Source organism: Haliotis rubra, unplaced genomic scaffold, assembly GCF_003918875.1.
Source record: "Haliotis rubra isolate DU_JTF1 unplaced genomic scaffold, ASM391887v1 Scf23, whole genome shotgun sequence".
NCBI classification, from domain to species: domain Eukaryota; kingdom Metazoa; phylum Mollusca; class Gastropoda; order Lepetellida; family Haliotidae; genus Haliotis; species Haliotis rubra.
In genome coordinates this window covers 3340364-3358423 of record NW_025766336.1, presented here as the reverse complement: position 1 = coordinate 3358423, position 18060 = coordinate 3340364, and the positions used below count along the sequence as shown (strand labels likewise).

The 18060-nt window shown below is 40.4% G+C and overlaps 1 protein-coding gene across 2 annotated transcripts in view; it reads left to right on the top strand.

The window, feature by feature from the left end:
• Positions 1 to 18060, top strand: part of LOC124278011 (phospholipid-transporting ATPase ABCA1-like) — a 55373-nt gene that overhangs the window by 22228 nt on the left and 15085 nt on the right. For both annotated transcript variants that reach the window (XM_046713742.1, XM_046713741.1), the window contains exons 21-45: positions 1923 to 2061; positions 3095 to 3299; positions 4147 to 4257; positions 4944 to 5115; positions 5448 to 5558; positions 5884 to 5967; positions 6148 to 6344; positions 6755 to 6924; positions 7456 to 7483; positions 7870 to 8081; positions 8642 to 8783; positions 9136 to 9397; positions 9994 to 10089; positions 10805 to 11029; positions 11596 to 11832; positions 12476 to 12653; positions 13047 to 13162; positions 14193 to 14343; positions 14699 to 14952; positions 15789 to 15906; positions 16465 to 16477; positions 16510 to 16565; positions 16954 to 17060; positions 17287 to 17428; positions 17805 to 17939. In XM_046713742.1, coding sequence (XP_046569698.1) covers positions 1923 to 2061; positions 3095 to 3299; positions 4147 to 4257; positions 4944 to 5115; positions 5448 to 5558; positions 5884 to 5967; positions 6148 to 6344; positions 6755 to 6924; positions 7456 to 7483; positions 7870 to 8081; positions 8642 to 8783; positions 9136 to 9397; positions 9994 to 10089; positions 10805 to 11029; positions 11596 to 11832; positions 12476 to 12653; positions 13047 to 13162; positions 14193 to 14343; positions 14699 to 14952; positions 15789 to 15906; positions 16465 to 16477; positions 16510 to 16565; positions 16954 to 17060; positions 17287 to 17428; positions 17805 to 17939 — 3661 coding nt within the window. The remainder of the gene's footprint in view (positions 1 to 1922; positions 2062 to 3094; positions 3300 to 4146; positions 4258 to 4943; positions 5116 to 5447; positions 5559 to 5883; positions 5968 to 6147; positions 6345 to 6754; positions 6925 to 7455; positions 7484 to 7869; positions 8082 to 8641; positions 8784 to 9135; positions 9398 to 9993; positions 10090 to 10804; positions 11030 to 11595; positions 11833 to 12475; positions 12654 to 13046; positions 13163 to 14192; positions 14344 to 14698; positions 14953 to 15788; positions 15907 to 16464; positions 16478 to 16509; positions 16566 to 16953; positions 17061 to 17286; positions 17429 to 17804; positions 17940 to 18060) is intronic.

The following is an 18060-nucleotide window of genomic DNA, read 5'->3' as shown; positions in this document are numbered from 1 at the left end:
ATCTACTCTGTTGTCTCCATCTACTCTGTTGTCTCCATCTACTCTGTTGTCTCCATCTACTCTGTTGTCTCCATCTACTCTGTTGTCTCCATCTACTCTGTTGTCTCCATCTACTCTGTTGTCTCCATCTACTCTGTTGTCTCCATCTACTCTGTTGTCTCCATCTACTCTGTTGTCTCCATCTACCCTGTTGTCTCCATCTCTACTCTGTTGTCTCCATCTACTCTGTTGTCTCCATCTACTCTGTTGTCTCCATCTACTCTGTTGTCTCCATCTACTCCTGTTGTCTCCATCTACTCTGTTGTCTCCATCTCTACCCTGTTGTCTCCATCTACTCTGTTGTCTGTTGTCTCCATCTACTGTTGTCTCCTCTGTTGTCTCCATCTACTCTGTTGTCTCCATCTACTCTGTTGTCTCCATCTGTCTCCATCTTCTGTTGTCTCCATCTACTCTGTTGTCTCCATCTACTCTGTTGTCTCCATCTACCCTGTTGTCTCCATCTACTCTGTTGTCTCCATCTACTCTGTTGTCTCCATCTCACCTCTGTTGTCTCCATCTACTCTGTTGTCTCCATCTACTGTTGTCTCCATCTACTCTGTTGTCTCCATCTACTCTGTTGTCTCCATCTACCCTGTTGTCTCCATCTACTCTGTTGTCTCCATCTACTCTGTTGTCTCCATCTACCCTGTTGTCTCCATCTACCCTGTTGTCTCCATCTACTCTACCCTGTTGTCTCCATCTACTCTGTTGTCTCCATCTACTCTGTTGTCTCCATCTACTCTGTTGTCTCCATCTACTCTGTTGTCTCCATCTACTCTGTTGTCTCCATCTACCCTGTTGTCTCCATCTACCCTGTTGTCTCCATCTACCCTGTTGTCTCCATCTACTCTGTTGTCTCCATCTACTCTGTTGTCTCCATCTACCCTGTTGTCTCCATCTACCCTGTTGTCTCCATCTACTCTGTTGTCTCCATCTACCCTGTTGTCTCCTGTTGTCTCCACTCTGTTGTCTCCATCTACTCTGTTGTCTCCATCTACTCTGTTGTCTCCATCTACTCTGTTGTCTCCATCTACCCTGTTGTCTCCATCTACTCTGTTGTCTCCATCTACTCTGTTGTCTCCATCTACTCTGTTGTCTCCATCTACTCTGTTGTCTCCATCTACTCTGTTGTCTCCATCTACTCTGTTGTCTCCATCTACCCTGTTGTCTCCATCTACTCTGTTGTCTCCATCTTTTATCTGTCTTCATCTTCTCTATCTTCTTTCTTTTCATCTTTTTTATCTTTATATTCTCTCCTCTTCATTTTCTTCTTCTTTGACTTACCTTCTTCATCTTCTTCATCTTCTCACCTGTGAAGATCCAGGTATTGCTATTGTAATACTCCTAATGAAACCATTTTTCACCTTGTTTGGGATAGATTTTGGAAGAAAACTGAAGAGTGGCTCATGTTTAATGCTGGAATAAGGATTAAACTTACTCCACAAAACATACTATTTGGATTAAAGGAAAATCGAAATGATCCTTTGAATATAATTTTTCTTCTTATTAAACAGACAATTTTTCACAACCGAAAGTATGGAATAGTACCAGATCAAAAGAATATTTTTAGAATCTGCTGCCAATACTATTATGTCTCAAAATATATTGCTTTTACAACCTGTTCACGTGTCAACTTTTCCCAGTTCCGTAGATCGATGCTCATGCTGTTGATCACTGGACTGTCTGGTCCAGACTCGATTATTTACAGACCGCCGCCATATAGCTGGAATATTGCTGACTGTGGCATAAAGCTAAACTCACTCACTCACTGCCTGATTCAAAATTACACACAGCTTTCAGAATGTCATTTTTGGCAATACAACCACTGTAATCTAACCAGTAAGTCATATTTTGGTTGTGTATTTGAGATATTGTCATTTCAGCTACTTTGTGAGTGCATTCTTCACGCGTGTGACCTTGGCCATCCTGATGGTGCTCATCACTTACTTCTTGTCCTATCTTCCCTACATCGTCCTCGTCTCCATGGAAGTCAGCATGACGTTCTGGCAGAAGAGTATAGCGGTGGGTACATTGGTCACCTGTACATGTACATACCATGTGGGAGGTAGTTAACCAGACAGAATGCATGGGGCACTTAGGGGGAGGTGGGTTAGACTAGAGGTTAAGCATTCACTCATCATGCCGAGAATCCAGGTTTGATTCCCCACATGGGTACAATGTGTGAAACCATTTCTGGTGTCCCCTGCCTTGATATTGGTGGAATATTGCTAAAAGAGGCATAAAACTAAACTCACTCACTCACTCGCACTTGAGGAGAAAGCTGACAGTGGGATTTCAACTTCTTTATTCATTCAAAGTAATGGTTTGGTACAGGTGCTATCATCATCATGAACCAAGTACCATCATCATACATAACAATAAGTATGCTGAAATCACTAAGTCATCCATGTCCTCTTCTTTGATGACACAGGTTGTAATTGATAATTAGACAATATTGTTTTGAAATTTCTTGAAACAAATTGCACCATGTTTAAGGTATTGTGTTTTGAAAACAGAATGATTTGTATTCCTAAAAACTAAATCTAAAATGATTTACAAATTCCCTTTTAATAATCTTGTTACCATGGCCTTCTAAAATATGTGTATTCTGTCATACATTGGTTATGTAGAGGGTAATGTCCGAGTAACTCTCCATTCCTTAAAAATAATGGAGCTGAGGCCCTGGAGGGGCCGAGGCACATCATTTTTAAGGAATGGAGAGTTATGAGGATATTACTCTACTTAAATTACATTCAAAGTATTGGGAATATTTCTGTTGTCAAAATTAAATGTCAAAATGACAAAATGAAGGCTTTTAATTTGAAACTGGTACAAACTCGCTCAATTCCTGAAAAGTGATGGAGCGAGCAGACAATGGAATGATGTCACAAATGTAATTTAATTTAAGATAGGTGGCACATACTGCAGTATATGGATTGTTTAGAATGTATTGCTGCAAGATGAAAGTAAGAATACATGTGGAATTCTGTTGTGTTTGCCTTCAAATGATATATGGCTTGCTCCAAACAATTCATGTTTCACTTTTGTCTTTCAGTGTCTGCTGTCGACCAGTGCATTTGGGTTTGCTGCTCAGTACTTGTCTCGTCTTGAGATGCAGAATATCGGTCTCCAGTGGGACAACATCGGAAGCAGTCCCGTGGTTGAGGATCCGATGACCTTCTCCTGGGCATGCTACATGATGCTGATTGACAGCGCCATCTATCTTGTCCTTGGCTGGTATGTCAGGACTGTGATGCCAGGTGAGGTGGACCATACTTCTAATGTGGCAGCAGCCTGTAAACTGTATAAGGTATAGCTTACAGTTGTGGTAGTGTGAATCGTGTTGATGCACACAAAAGGTCGTCACTACAAGGGGTAAAATACAACAAACAAGTGTTTCTTTCTTTCTTGGGTGATCTGTGAAGATCCGGTTAGAATGCTTGTCATAAGAGGTTACTAATGGGATTGGGTGGCCTGACTCGCTGACTTGTTTGACACATGTCATCATATCCCAGTTGAGTAGATTGATCACTGGATTGTCTGGTCCAGACTTATTATTGACAGACCACTCCCATATAGTTGAGATATTGCTGAGTGCTGCATAAAGCTAAACCCACTCAATCTTTCTCGGATCTGTGTGTCAATATGAATCCCCACATGGGTACAATGCGTGAAGCCCATTTCTGGTGTCCCCCGCCGTGATGTTGCTGGAATATTGCTAAAAGCGGCGTAAAACCAAACTCAGTCAGTCAGTGTGTCAATATGGCTAGTATTAAATCCTGCTTCTCACTGTTGTATCCAGTTTGGTCTGCTAGAATCATATGATTCCAATTCCAGGCTCACCCTCCTTTCTTGCTGGCCTCACAAAGGTGGTGAGACTTGCATCACTTTTGAATTACCACATGTTTCCAGCTGATCACCTGCCATGATCTAACTGAAATACACAGTTGTGTAAACCTAACAACTCCTTAAGTTTAAGTGTATCCCTGTCTCACTCCAACTTTTCAAATGTCTTCTTATTGCTTAATGAACAAATGATTCTGATTGTCACTAAAGGCATGATGCCCAGACAAAAATTGTGATTAAACTATTTGGTGCTTCTTGCAGGTAAATTTGGCACCTCCCAGCCATGGTACTTCCCAGTGTCCCCCTCCTACTGGTGTGGCAGGAAGCACAAAGGAACCAGTGGCCTTTCCTCCAGAGTAGGATCTCAGAATGGTGAGTGATGTGCCAGATAAGGGAGACAACTCTGGTTAACAATTCAGCTGAAGGGGCAAGTTTTCAAACCAAAGAAAATGGTTGAAATTAGGTTTTGTTATGACTTGTGTAATGATCAGGTAGTTTAAATAGGTTGGTGAAGATATATTCTTTAATGCTGTGTATATCGATTTAGCTGTGTTAGAGTATGGTCCCTGCCATGGTTAGATGAATAATTTGAACAGTTGCTGTATAAAAATACTTACTACTGACAGGTGCAGAAATCAACACTCAGTGATAAGTTATTGAGTAATTCTATGTTATTGGCTTTATTACTGTCTACTGTTCCTGTGGCAATAGGGGATGGTGGGGTATCCTAGTGGTTAAAGTGGTCGCTCATCAGACCAAAGTCCTGGGTTTGAATCCTCACATGGGTACAATATGTGAATACAGTTCTAGCTCTGCTAAAATATCCCGGAATTTTAGTAAAAGAAATTTATAATATGTCCTAATTCAAACAAAATACAAAATTCTCACTTTAGTCACTTAGTTTGAAATCCTACATAGACATCTGGTACCACAATTCTCTGTAGAGTTGTGTCCCCTAGGCATGCCAGGAACCTGTTATACATGGGACATGTAGTGATATAACTGAAGTTTTGATGAGATATTGATGGACTAACCCCACTCACTCTTGTCCCCATCAGTCACACTGTTTGAATCTGGAGGCGGTGGTTCCGGAATACCAGGCATGGCTGTACGGAATCTGACCAAGAAGTACGGGAAGAAAGTGACTGTTGACAACATCAGTGCCGATTTCTACGAAGGACAGGTGACTGCCCTGCTTGGACACAATGGTGCTGCCAAGACAACAACAATGTAAGCCAACCATCTGGTTTTCAAGATTATTTTGAAGTTACACCTTTTCTCAGTTCTCTGGACTCAGACCCATGAAGATCCGGGTTAGAATTGATCTTCAGTAATCCATGCTTGTCGTAAGAGGTGACTAACAGGATCGGGTGGTCAGGCTTGCTGACTTGGTTAACACATATCATCATATCCCAGTTGCATAGAGTGATGCTCATGCTGTTGATCACTGGATTGTCTGGTCCAGACTCAATCATTTACAGACCGCCGCCATATAGCTGGAATATTGCTGCGTAAACTCACTCACACTAAATACTAATTCTAATTCAAATGTTCTTCCCCAGGAAAATGTTGATCGGAATCTTGGAACCTACGTCTGGAGACGTGTTCATCAACCAGAAGGGATCAGCTGGCACCATTGGCTTCTGTCCTCAACACAACACACTCCTAGACTAGTAAGTGTCTATAGACACTTGAATAACCCATATGTGGAGATTCTGAGCAGATAACAAGTTCTCCAGGCTTTCTGATCAAAATGAGGATTGATTAGCTACTTTGTTTCACTTTATGTCATTGTTTGTTAGCCATTTTATCATTCACTGGTTTGCCTGGTCCAAACGAAGTTATGAAAATAACTCCCCTTCATAAAAGACAAGTTATCAGTTTTAAATCCTTTTAGTGTGTGATGGACAGCACATGGTAATAATATTAATTATTAATAGTTCTAGTCCAACTGATATTCACCAGCTGGTGTATAACACATATGTACCTTCCTTGTAGCATGACAGTCCAGGAACACATGGAGCTGTATTCCGGGATCAAGTGTGACTGGTCATCCACTGACCGAGCCCGTGAGATCAAGAGGTAGGCAAAGCTACTGCTTTCTTCACAACTCATGAATCAAACGATACCTTGAAAAAATCCCAGAATTATGAATGAAACTATATATTAGACAGAGAAAGAAAATCTAAAATTAACGCTGATCTTGCATAGATTTTCTGAGATCATTTGTGTTTGACATCTCTCTCAACTTGTCTTCCACAGCCTCCTGTTGGATGTTGACCTATATCATGTCCGATATGTCCGAGTCAGCCAGCTGTCCGGTGGCATGAAGCGCAGATTGTCTGTGGCGCTGGCCTTTGTTGGAGGGTCCACGGCAATTGTGCTGGATGAACCCACCAGTGGAGTGGACCCACATGCAAGGAAACACATCTGGAACTTGATAACCAAACAGAGACTTGGTGAGAACATTGTGAAAATTCAGATATTGGTAATGGCTGCAGAAGATTTGCCATATTGTCTTATTTTGTCCGTGTGAATGCCTCTGAGCTTTTTTATTTGATTCTGTAGAAATGTGTTTTTGTGTGTTACTTGAAAGCTAACAATAGATTCCAAATTGTAATAATGTAATATTGAATAATAAAGTTTCCAATAAACTTATTCATAGATATGCAGTTGTAGTTGTCTAAGACAACTGAGACTCTGGTCACTCTGATTATACTTCTAAGTATGTTGTACAATACTAATCAAATTTATAAACAGCTATGTGACAGAAATACTGCGCGTAGAACCATTCACTCACTATTTCTGAGGCCAGTGTAAGAATTCTGGAACACCAGCAGATTCAATGATATTTCTTGTGGTGTCATAGAGCGGACCATCCTGCTGTCGACTCACCACCTGGACGAGGCTGATACAGTGGGAGACACCATCGCCATCATGCATGAGGGTCACATTCTTTGCTGTGGGTCCCCCATGTTCCTCAAGTCCAAGCTGGGTGGAGGGTATCATCTCACTGCGGAGAAGGCCGCCAAGATGGAGGTTGGAAATGTTTCATTTTGTGGAATTATTTTAGCTTTACTGCAGCCAGTTTTCCTTAAATCTTTGATATCTCTCCTCACTGAAATCAGATCTTTCACTCTTGATGTGATACCTCTCTGCATTCAAATCTGATCTTTTACTCTTCTTATACAATACCTCTCTATTTAAAAGTGAGATTTTTTCCTATTTCAGATCATGAAATAACCAACCAAAAACTAATGTCAATGATATTATCAGATCTATGTGTGTTTTCTTTTTCCTAACTCCAAATATCCCAATGGAGGTGCAGACGAAATACAGCCAATTTAAATTATAAAGCTGGCATGTGATTGACACTCAGACATCCTAATATGAGATTGTGTGGTCAAAGTTTGGTCACCTGACATGACTTCATTGGAAATGACTACAGATCTTCATGCAAAAATTCAGAAAATTATTTTATTGTCTATATCCAATATTAATAAAATTTGGTAATAAAGTAAAAGATATATTAATATTAGAATTTTAAGTGATTATATTTTTCTATTTTAGGCAACTGGAACGTTTAATGGAAACCAAAGTGAGTATACGATGAGTGCCAAATATAAGGACATACCCGGGGCTGTAATTATTCAAAGCCATTCTTAGAATTATGAAGAACATTAGTTTTATTGGCTTATTATCATGTCAATGTGAATTATTAGAGATGCTTGTCAGTGAGCTGTTTTTGTGTCATATAGGTAGGCCTGTTTGACAAATGACAAAATGAAGATTGTATGACTACAATGTCTGTATGGACAGATCAGGAAGAACAACCAACATCCTTGTATCCTAAAAGGATAGTCACCTCACAAACATCGCCTGCTTATCCTGGTCTAATATAAGCCTGACTGGATGTTATTTAGTTGTATTATCTCTGAGTATGGTGATGAATTATTTGTCACTCATGAGCTCATTCCGATACAGGTGACTGCAACAGTGGTCAGGTCCTGAGCTTCATGAAGACGATGTTGCCAAGAGTCCAGCTTGTGGAGGAGTATGGCACGGAGATGACCTTCAGCCTGCCGCGAGAGGACAGTGTCCATACACCATTCGACATATTCTTCAGGAAGCTTGATGAAAATTGTGATCGGCTCTGTATAAGCAGCTATGGCGTCTCTGATACTACTCTTGAAGATGTAAGATAGAACAATGCATGTCAATCTTGAGAATTTGGTTTACATATAATTTTCTTTATTAAATATGAATATTATACAATTATGAATGATATTATGAAAAAATTGATTAGTTTTCAGAGCAGTAACTTGTAGAATGTAAACAGTGCCCTTCACCTGAATGTACTTGATGTGTTGAGGAGTTTTATAGAACCTGATTTCCATTTAGTCTGAAAGTCACGTTATCTTCTTATAATTGATTGATATTATATATGTTTTTGAAAGGAAAGTTGGGTACCCTTGAAGATCCAGGTTAGAAATGATCTTCATGAACTTATGCTTGGCATAAGCGGCAACTAAAGGGATTGGGTAGTCAGGCTCTCTGACTTGGTTGATACCTCATCTTATCCCAGTTGTGTAGATCAGTGATTGTGATGTCAGTCAGTGGATTATCTGGCCCAGACAAGTTTATTCACAGACTGCTGTCATAAAGCTGAAATATTGCTGAATGCAGTGTTAAAAAACCCCAACAAAAACACGAAAAGGAAGAATCAAATGTGGTGATGCTTATCTTACCATTCCAGGTCTTCCTGAAAGTGACAGCTCTGGCAGATGACCACGTGGTCCTGGATGAAGAAGTCCTGGAGAAAGAACGCCTCAAACCATTACGTACCCGAACTGTTACAGAGACCGCCAGCGATACAACATCTGAGACTAGCAGTCAAGGTAACATTACTTAATGCAGTCCTCAGATCATCAGGTTAACGATACTTTATAGTATACTTTACATCGTCTTGGTGCAGCATGGAACAATATTTCATATTGACTTTATCCAGGTAACTATGTTTGTATCAGTATGAGTCTTGTTCATAATGAAATATTTTAACTCGGGGAAGGTAACAGTACAGTACAAATATGTGTCAAGGTAACATTAATTCATGGAATCTTGGTTGTGGAATCTAAACCTACCAGCCTTTTTCAGATATCTGTAATATCTGCCTGTAAGGTTTTTTGCAAAGACAAAAACAAATCTGGAGTCTATGTACCGTTGAACACTTGTGAACTCTTGTTTCCCCAGAGACGACAGTGAACATGCTGGACTCTGGTCGGGTGAGATACTCCGGCTTGTCCTTGAAGCTCCAGCAGATGTCAGCACTATTGCTGAAACGTTTCCACCACTACCGCCGTGACTGGCGCATGTACCTCTCCATCGTGCTTCTGCCGTTCTTGCTGTTCCTGACATCCATGGGTTTTGCCACGATCCGTCCTGAGATGGAGGCCATGCCTAGCTTGCTGCTGACACCGGACTTGTATGGCCCTGACAACTACATGTTCTTCAAGTATGTATACTGAGTGTATTTACATTGCTTGTCAATTTCTGGCCTATTTGTGGTCATCCGCTTTATATCCATGACATTTTGGTAAACCTTGCTAACCCCACGATCCATTCCAGTTGGCCTTGTTTACACTAACAGTTAACTGACCAATGAAATTTGAGATAAGGAAATTAGTAAGGGAGGTAACTCATATTGCCATGATGTTCATGTTGTCAACCGAATATTCAGGTTGGTTTGGGACTCACATTCTTCATTGGTATCTTAGATTGAGTAGCATTGCCAGACAATTTCGCTGATGGAGAGGTCAGGTAATCTGGGATTGTGGGATGCATGACAATGGATTCAGTTTAGTGAAACACAAGCCCCTGTGGGGAGTATTTCTGGTGTCCACGCATCAATACAATGTACTATGAGCACCAGATACACGCTCACACAAATAATGGGAATAAAACCTAGTATATATCATGTTTACACATTAAACCTTTGGCGTAAATGATAAACAGCATATCAGCAGATCCATTGTATTCATGCTTTGTTCAACTTGATTTGGTTCACAATATAAAAAGCATGCTTGCTAATACATTCATGTTTTTTTCCAGAGACATGAGTTACGAATCACTGAGTGACAGAATTGCGGAAACATTGACCCAGAAACCTGGAGTTGGCACTGTTTGTATGGAAGGATTTGATTCTGGGTAAGAACTGGTCAGACTTTTTTAGTTTCATGCAAGATTTTGTCATGGCAGGTTGGTGTATCAGCCAATTTCATCTTCTGTTTCTTCTGTAGTTTTACATTCTTAAAATTGGCTACTGCAGAATTGTATATTTATGTCTATGATCCAAAAGACACCATTGAATTAGGAATATTTTTCTGTTTTCTGATCATACTATAACAATAACCATTGTAACTTTATGTTCAAGTCTGTTGTAAGTCTACAGGAGTTACAACCGCCTTGGGACTTACTTTGTAAGTCTATGTTCAAGTAACCCGTAAAGATCCGGATTAGAATATTGGCCTTCAGTAACCCATGCTTGTCGTAAGAGGCGACTAACAGGATTGGGTGGTCAGTCTCACTGACTTGGTTGACACATGTCGTCGGTTCCCAATTGCGCAGATCGATGCTTATGTTATTGATTACTGGATTGTCTGGTCCAGACTTAATTATTTACAGACCACCGCCATATAGCTGGAATATTCCTGAGTGAGGCGTAAAGCTAAACTCACTCACTCATTCACTATGTTCAAGTATGGGGGTTACGAACATCATAGCACCATGGCTCCTGTAAGTCTGCTCAAGTATGGAACAACAACTATGGCTGTCACAGATCTAGGCTAAAGCATGAGGTTTATGATCAACATGAAATTGCTTTGCGGAACAAGGTTGTTACGAAGTAAAACATCATTTTCAGTTTACCAGTCACATGTGACTGGACAAAGAGATACTTCAACCCCCGAGTTCCTCAGACAAACAATGATGGATGTTCATGTGAGGACTTCAAACAGATTTGTGTGCCGGGTTCAGTCCCTTTCCCGAGAAACATCCGCACCCCGACCGGCAACTACCTGCAGGACCTGCTAGGAGAGGACATCTCACAGTATCTTCTTCACAGTTTCGGTGAATTCATTGAAAAAAGGTAAAAACATTGATTTTTGCTTATTATTATTTGCTTCTCTCACTTCGAGGCCGAGATACAGTGGAAACCTCTGTGTCTATGTTCCCCAAGAACAGTTTGTTTGAATTTGTTGATGTTAGTTCTTCCTGTGTATTTCATGCATATTTTGGAGGACATATTTATCTCATATATAGGCGAGCCTGCCTGAAATAACAGAAAAACAAGTATTCAAAATTTTGTGTGATTGAAAACATACATTATTGTGTACCAAGAGTTTCTTATAAGTTATTAACTTCAATTGAACCTTGACTACATTTTGATACTTACTTATATTCCATCCTTCATCTTTGCATAATGATCAAAAAAGAAACCTGAAATATTGTTTAATCACAGTCTTGTTGCCTGTAGATCCCACCATCATCTGAGACCCTGGTTTGTAAGAGCTGTCTAAGATGGGGATTGGTAGGTCATGCTTTGTGTATTGACAGGCTGTACGTTATTGTAACTTTACAATATGGATCATGACTAGTTTACCTGGCCAACTGCCACTGGTATATAGCACTCACTGTCTACATCTGACCATGCAGGTACGGAGGCTGGTCCTATGAGGTAGGTCCAGAAGGAACAGACAGCGACATGGCTGCCACCGTGTGGTTCAACAACCAAGGTTACCATGCTATGCCAGCATTCTTTAATGCCTTCAGTAACTCGCTCCTCAGAGCTAAATTAGGACAGAAGGCCGGTACAGACCCCTCCAAATATGGCATCAGTGCCTACAATCATCCAATAACGCTGCACACAATGAAGTTGTCACTGGATAACATGTGAGTATGCACATTCTTCTTAAATTGTGACATGTTTGAAAAAAAGGTTTTGCTGTCGTAGTTATCAGTCTTGTGAGCTAAAAAAAAAGTGTTTCCCATTTATGTGACAAATGATACTGTTTGATGTTTGCTGAAAATGGTGTCACTACATACTAAATATAGAGGTGCAGTGGGGTAGCCTAGTGGTTAAAGCCTTTACTCGTCACACCGAAGACCCGGGTTCTATTCCCCACATGGGTACAATGTGTGAAGCCCATTTCTGGTGTCCCTGTCGTGATATTGCTGGAATATTGCTAAAAGAGGCATAAAACTAAACTCACTCACTCACTCGCATAGGCACTTGAGGACAAAGCTGAGAGGGGGATTTCAGCTTCTTTATTCATTCAAAGTAATGGTTTGGTACAGGTGCTATCATCATTATGAACCAAGTACAATCATCATACATGACAATAAGGATGCTGAAATCACTAAGTCATCCATGTCCTCTTCTTTTATGACACAGGTTGTAATCGATAATTACACAATATTGTTTTGAAATTTCTCACTCACTCACTCACCACTATATATGTTGTATAGACAACTGATGTAGTGTTCAAAGCAGCTTCACACCAATCTCACTCACAGACTCATTCTCTGTTTCTAGGGGTCAGCAAGCTACAGATGCTGGAATCTCATTGGTCTTCCTACTGGCCTTCACCTTCATCTCCAGTGCCTTCATGGTCTACCTTGTCAATGAAAACCTCAACAAAGAGAAACAGCTGCAGTTCATCAGCGGAGTGGGTCCTGTCCTCTACTGGATCACTTCATTCGTATGGGACATGGTCAGTATAATAATCACAAATCATAGTCATAATAATTTGTCTGTACACTACTTCCTTGCAACAAATGCTGAAAACTGATGCTCATTGTCCAGTGATGGAAGGAACAAGAAATGGCACTGTTTCTGGTACTTAATGATGGCTGCAGCCAATGTAGAATAGAGTATAGTATACTGTCACTGCAGTATCTCCCATGGCTGGGTGCAGTACAGATCTTTACTACAACACTGGATCATTCTGCAGGGCAGTGGGCTAGCCTAGTGGTTATAGTGTTTGCTCGTCACGGCAAAGATCCGTGCATCCACCCATGTATTCACTCACTTCATTAGTTTTCTGTTTGAACCTAATAATGAATCTGGTTCCAACTTCACTCAACCCATGGCCTCTGTGTTCCAGATACTGTACAGTCTCACTGTAGCCTTGGCTGTGGTGGCAGTAGCCATTTTCAAACTCGGACCTTACTGGGACAGACAGAACCTCGCTGGAGTGGTCAGTCTCTTGATGTTGTATGGGTACGTACAATCTGCAGTTCCTTCTGATGTCAGACTAAAATGGCCACATGGAGATCTTGGGTTTCAGTTGACCCAGCCACCTGTAGTGATTGTGGGTCGGTGGGGTAGTCGAGTGGACCTGGGTTCGATTCCACACATGGGTACAATGTGTGACGCCCATTTCTGGTTTCCCCTGTTGTGATATTGCTGGAACATTGTACAAGATAAACATAAATTAAGTGGACAGATCTTGTGACTTAGTTGATGAAGTCACCCGTGAAAATCTGGGTTAGAACTGATTTACAGTATTCCATGCTTGTCAGACGAGGCGACTAACTTGGTTGACACATGTCATCGTATCCCAGTTGCGTAGACTGATGCTCATGCTTTTGATCACTGGATTGTCTGGTCCAGACACGATTATATATAGCTGTAATGTTGCTGAGTGCGGCATTAAACTAAACTCACATACCCACAAGTTATTTAAGTCACCATGCCCTCATGGCATGCATTTTTGCTCATAATATCAGCCACCAGTCAAATATTTACAGGCCGTTGTCATTGATAAGCAGCAACAGCAACAAATGTCTTGTTCTAAAATGCTTCATTAGATCTGAAGCATTCTTAATTTGAACATTTATCAACTGATAGAGAATGTTTCCATGTGTATGATAGAAATATTTACAAAATGTGACCAAATGTGATAGGCAGCAGATGGATGTCCTTATGGCTGCCCTTCACGTTTATTTTGGGGTTGTGGGGTAGCCAAGTAGCTAACGTTCGATCGTCATGCGGAAGGCACAGGTTCAATTCTCTACATGGGTACAATGCCTGAAGCCACTTTCTAGTGTCCCCCGTCTTGATGTTGCTAAAAGCGGTGTAAAACCATACTCACTCACTCATATTTATTTTGAAAGTAGATCCTTTACTTATTATAAAGATACCATACCATTCTGAAACAACTTGAAATCTTGTGGTGTCCATGTTGTTATTTTCATGGAAACCCATGACTGCTGATATGGTGAGCTAACAATCCCCCGTTTTTCTCCAGATGGTCAGTGATACCACTGATGTACATGATGCTGAAGCTGTTCAAGAGTGCCTCAGCTGCATATCTCACACTGTTCTGCCTCAACATGCTTATCGGCATACTCACCATCATCACCATCTTCGTGCTCATCATCTTCCAGACTATTGGCACGGTAAGCTACTTTCATGACAGCTATTTTTGACAACAAAGAATAGTCTCTGAAATGAGATGACATGATAAGACATAGTTCCTAATATTGCAGCTTTCACGCATTATTAGAAATGAGGGGGCGTAATGGTTAAAGCATCCGCTTGTCACGCTGACGACCTGGGTTCGATTCCCAAATGGGTACAATGTGTGAAGCCCATTTCTGGTGTTCCCTGCCATGATGTTGCTGGTATATTGCTAAAAGCGACATAAAACAATACTCACTCACTATTAGAAATGAATGTTTTCAAAACTGAAAAATTTCGAAATATATCAGCTTGTGGGATAACTAAATCAATATATATCTCTTCATTCTTCAGGAAATTGGTCAAGCATTCAATGTCTGCCGCTACTTGTTTCTCATCTTCCCCCAATTCTGCATGGGTCAAGGTCTCATTGACATCACAGTGAACCACTACAAGTACTTGCTGTTTGTTAGGTTTGGAGACGATGTGTATGTAGATCCATTCTCCTTTGAGATGCTGGGCTGGAACCTGGTTGCCATGGGAATTCAGGGTCTTGTGTTCTTCATAGTCACGATCATCATTGAAAGTAGAGGTAGCAGTGGCACAAGGTAACTCTTTGTGATTTGATGTTTCAATTTGATATGTTTGAAAAGGTCTCCTTTATTTCCTAATATGAACTCAGTTAAGTCAAAAGCAGCTTGTATATTAAATCAGTCATAAACTTTTCCAGTTCTAATTTAAGTGCACTATGTGTCAAGCATACATGAAAATCAGTACTGTTTAATATGGACATGGCATGATACATCATATCTTATATATGGCTATGGTGGTGGTGGTGGAATTGGGTTTAACGTCGTGCTTGAGAATATTTTGCTCATATGACGACGTGCATGCTCGTGTATGTGCTTGTACTAGCCCAGACTTAAGCTGGTTTTATAGTGCTAGCCCACTGAGATACCATGCCGCAGTGAAGCATGAATACCCCACTCAGACACATTATACTGACTCCGAGCCAACCAGTCCTTGTTGTACCCATTAATGCCGAGTCCCAGGCAGGGACCAACAAGTACCATATTTTAACGTCTTTTGGTATGACGCGGTAGGGGATCGAACCCGCGACCTTCCGCACTCCGGGCAGACGCCCTAACCACTACACCACGGAGGCAGTCATATATGGCTATGGAGTAGTGGTGTAAGCATTTGTTGACTAAAGTGGCACTGGCCAAAATAATGTTTAAAATGGCACAAATATTTTCACATTCATGCATGAATGTTCGATGAATGTATGAAATTATTTTCAAGCCACTATGTATATGTTGTTATATTTTTTCTTCCATTCACAAGGAAAAGGGAGATAAGCAAAATATCATGAGTCGGGATAAGTATAAAAATATCAATTTTACTTGAAAAATTACATACTTTTCTTGAATTTCTCCTGCTGCAGAATCCCCAGCCGCTTGTTGGAGATCCCAGAGGAAGATGGAGATGTGCAGAATGAGAGACTTCGTATACAACGTGGACAGACCAAGGATGATCTTCTCTATGTCAATGGGCTTTCAAAGGTGAGGATGATATCAGTTGTAATTAATAAAATAAAACTATCCAAATGCCTTTATAATAATAAGACCAAATGTTGTTATATCTTTAAATCCTGCCTGCAGACAAAAAATAAATAAATAAAAAAGAAGGCTTTTCAGATTTGAATCGTGTTCTTTCTGAAGGTTATTAATTATTTTGTTCATCAAGGTTTTTTCTTATCTTACAGTGTAGTTTGTTTATGTTTAGTGTCTACTTGTACAAATATGGTGTAATCCAATTCACTTTCGAGTTCAATTTGTAGCTTGCTTATCATAGTTCTGGTCAATGTTTATATATATATGTGACCTTGACCTTCCTGTAGATGTACAAATATGGTGTAATCCAATTCACTTTCGAGTTCAATTTGTAGCTTGCTTATCATAGTTCTGGTCAATGTTTATATATAGATGTGACCTTGACCTTCCTGTAGATGTACAAATATGGTGTAATCCAATTCACTTTCGAGTTCAATTTGTAGCTTGCTTATCATAGTTCTGGTCAATGTTTATATATATATATATGTGACCTTGACCTTCCTGTAGATGTACCGACGAGGCAGGAAATCATTTCGTCAAGTTCAATTTGAGGCAGGAAATCATTCCTGGCAGTGGACAACCTGAGCTTCGGTGTCTCAAAGGGAGAGGTGAGGAACTCCTGAATATATGAATATTGTCATGTAGCGAAGTAATGTAAAACATCTGCAGGATCTTCGGGCCAATGTTTGTAATTGTATACAATAAGTTGTTTTAGTTGTTAGACACAGCAATGATGGCAGTCTGTAAATAACAAACTAGTGATTGATGTTATGAAGCATTAATAACAGGTGCATGAAAGTAGAAATCATTAATGCCACATGCCATCAATCACTGGGTGACTTCTGAAGGTCAGATTACCTAACTATCTGTGTGGTATCAATAAATATATAAATAAATAAATAAATAATAAAAATCAATCAGTCAATCATTTATTGAACACTAAAAACTACCACTTTCTCTAATGTGTTTGATATCACTCTATCTGCTTGAACTCAGTGCTTTGGGCTGCTGGGAGTAAATGGTGCTGGCAAGACAACTACCTTCAGGATGCTGACAGGGGACACCAGCCCCTCCAGCGGAGATGCATACTTGAACGGACACAAGTAAGTTGTACACCAACACCTACAGCATCACTAAACAAACCGAGTACTTTGAGGTACCTCAGTTTGAAGTGAAGGGGGATGATGGAATCGGATTGTGTTGGGGGAAGCTCCAAATCATCTTTCAGAGTCAGCACCATATTGCATGTTTCAAGCTGTTTGAAGCTGACATCATATAACTGAATTAATATTCAAAACAGTAAGCCTCACTCCCTCACTCCCACTTCAGGATCAGCACTGGTGACCCCTACCTCGGCCAGGAGATTGGCTACTGTCCACAAGAGGGTGGCCTGGATGGTTTCCTCAGCGGAGAGGAACTCCTCTTCTGCCATGCCAAACTGAAGGGCATGTCTCAACAGTATGCTCACAAGGTGAGGATTTGTGCTGTTCCTTGACACAGAAACAAAATGAAGCCGGAACAGTTCTTATTTCACTGATCAGTCTACTGTAAATGTTTGAAAGAAAAAGAATTCCTTGTTTTTGACAAGAGTTACTAAGAGTTTCCTTGTGTTTGTGGACACTTCAACCCACGAACATTGGAAAGCCTTTAGGATATAAGAACATGAATTGGTTGGGCCAAGAATTCTAATATACAGGAACAATTGAAATATCAAAAGATATCATTTACTGCCTAAGGTTGAATTAATCCTAATTATATCTACATATATATAAGACCATTTTGTGTAAATGTGAGCGATCATCTGAATATGTGCAATGCTGATTAGGAATACTATTTTCTGAAACCAGGTGGTCGTGGACTTGGTGGGCAAACTCCACCTGGCTGAGTACGCTCAGAAGGCGATCAACACATACAGTGGTGGCACCAAAAGGAAGCTGTCACTGGCCATCGCCATGTTGGGAGAGCCCCCCGTTCTCTTCCTGGTAAATATACTTCGTCCTAACAGTCTTAATACACTCAAACCTATTGCTTCTTTATACACTCAAACCTAGTCCTTCTTCAAATAATCAAACATAGCCCTTCTTCAAATTTCCAAACCTAGTC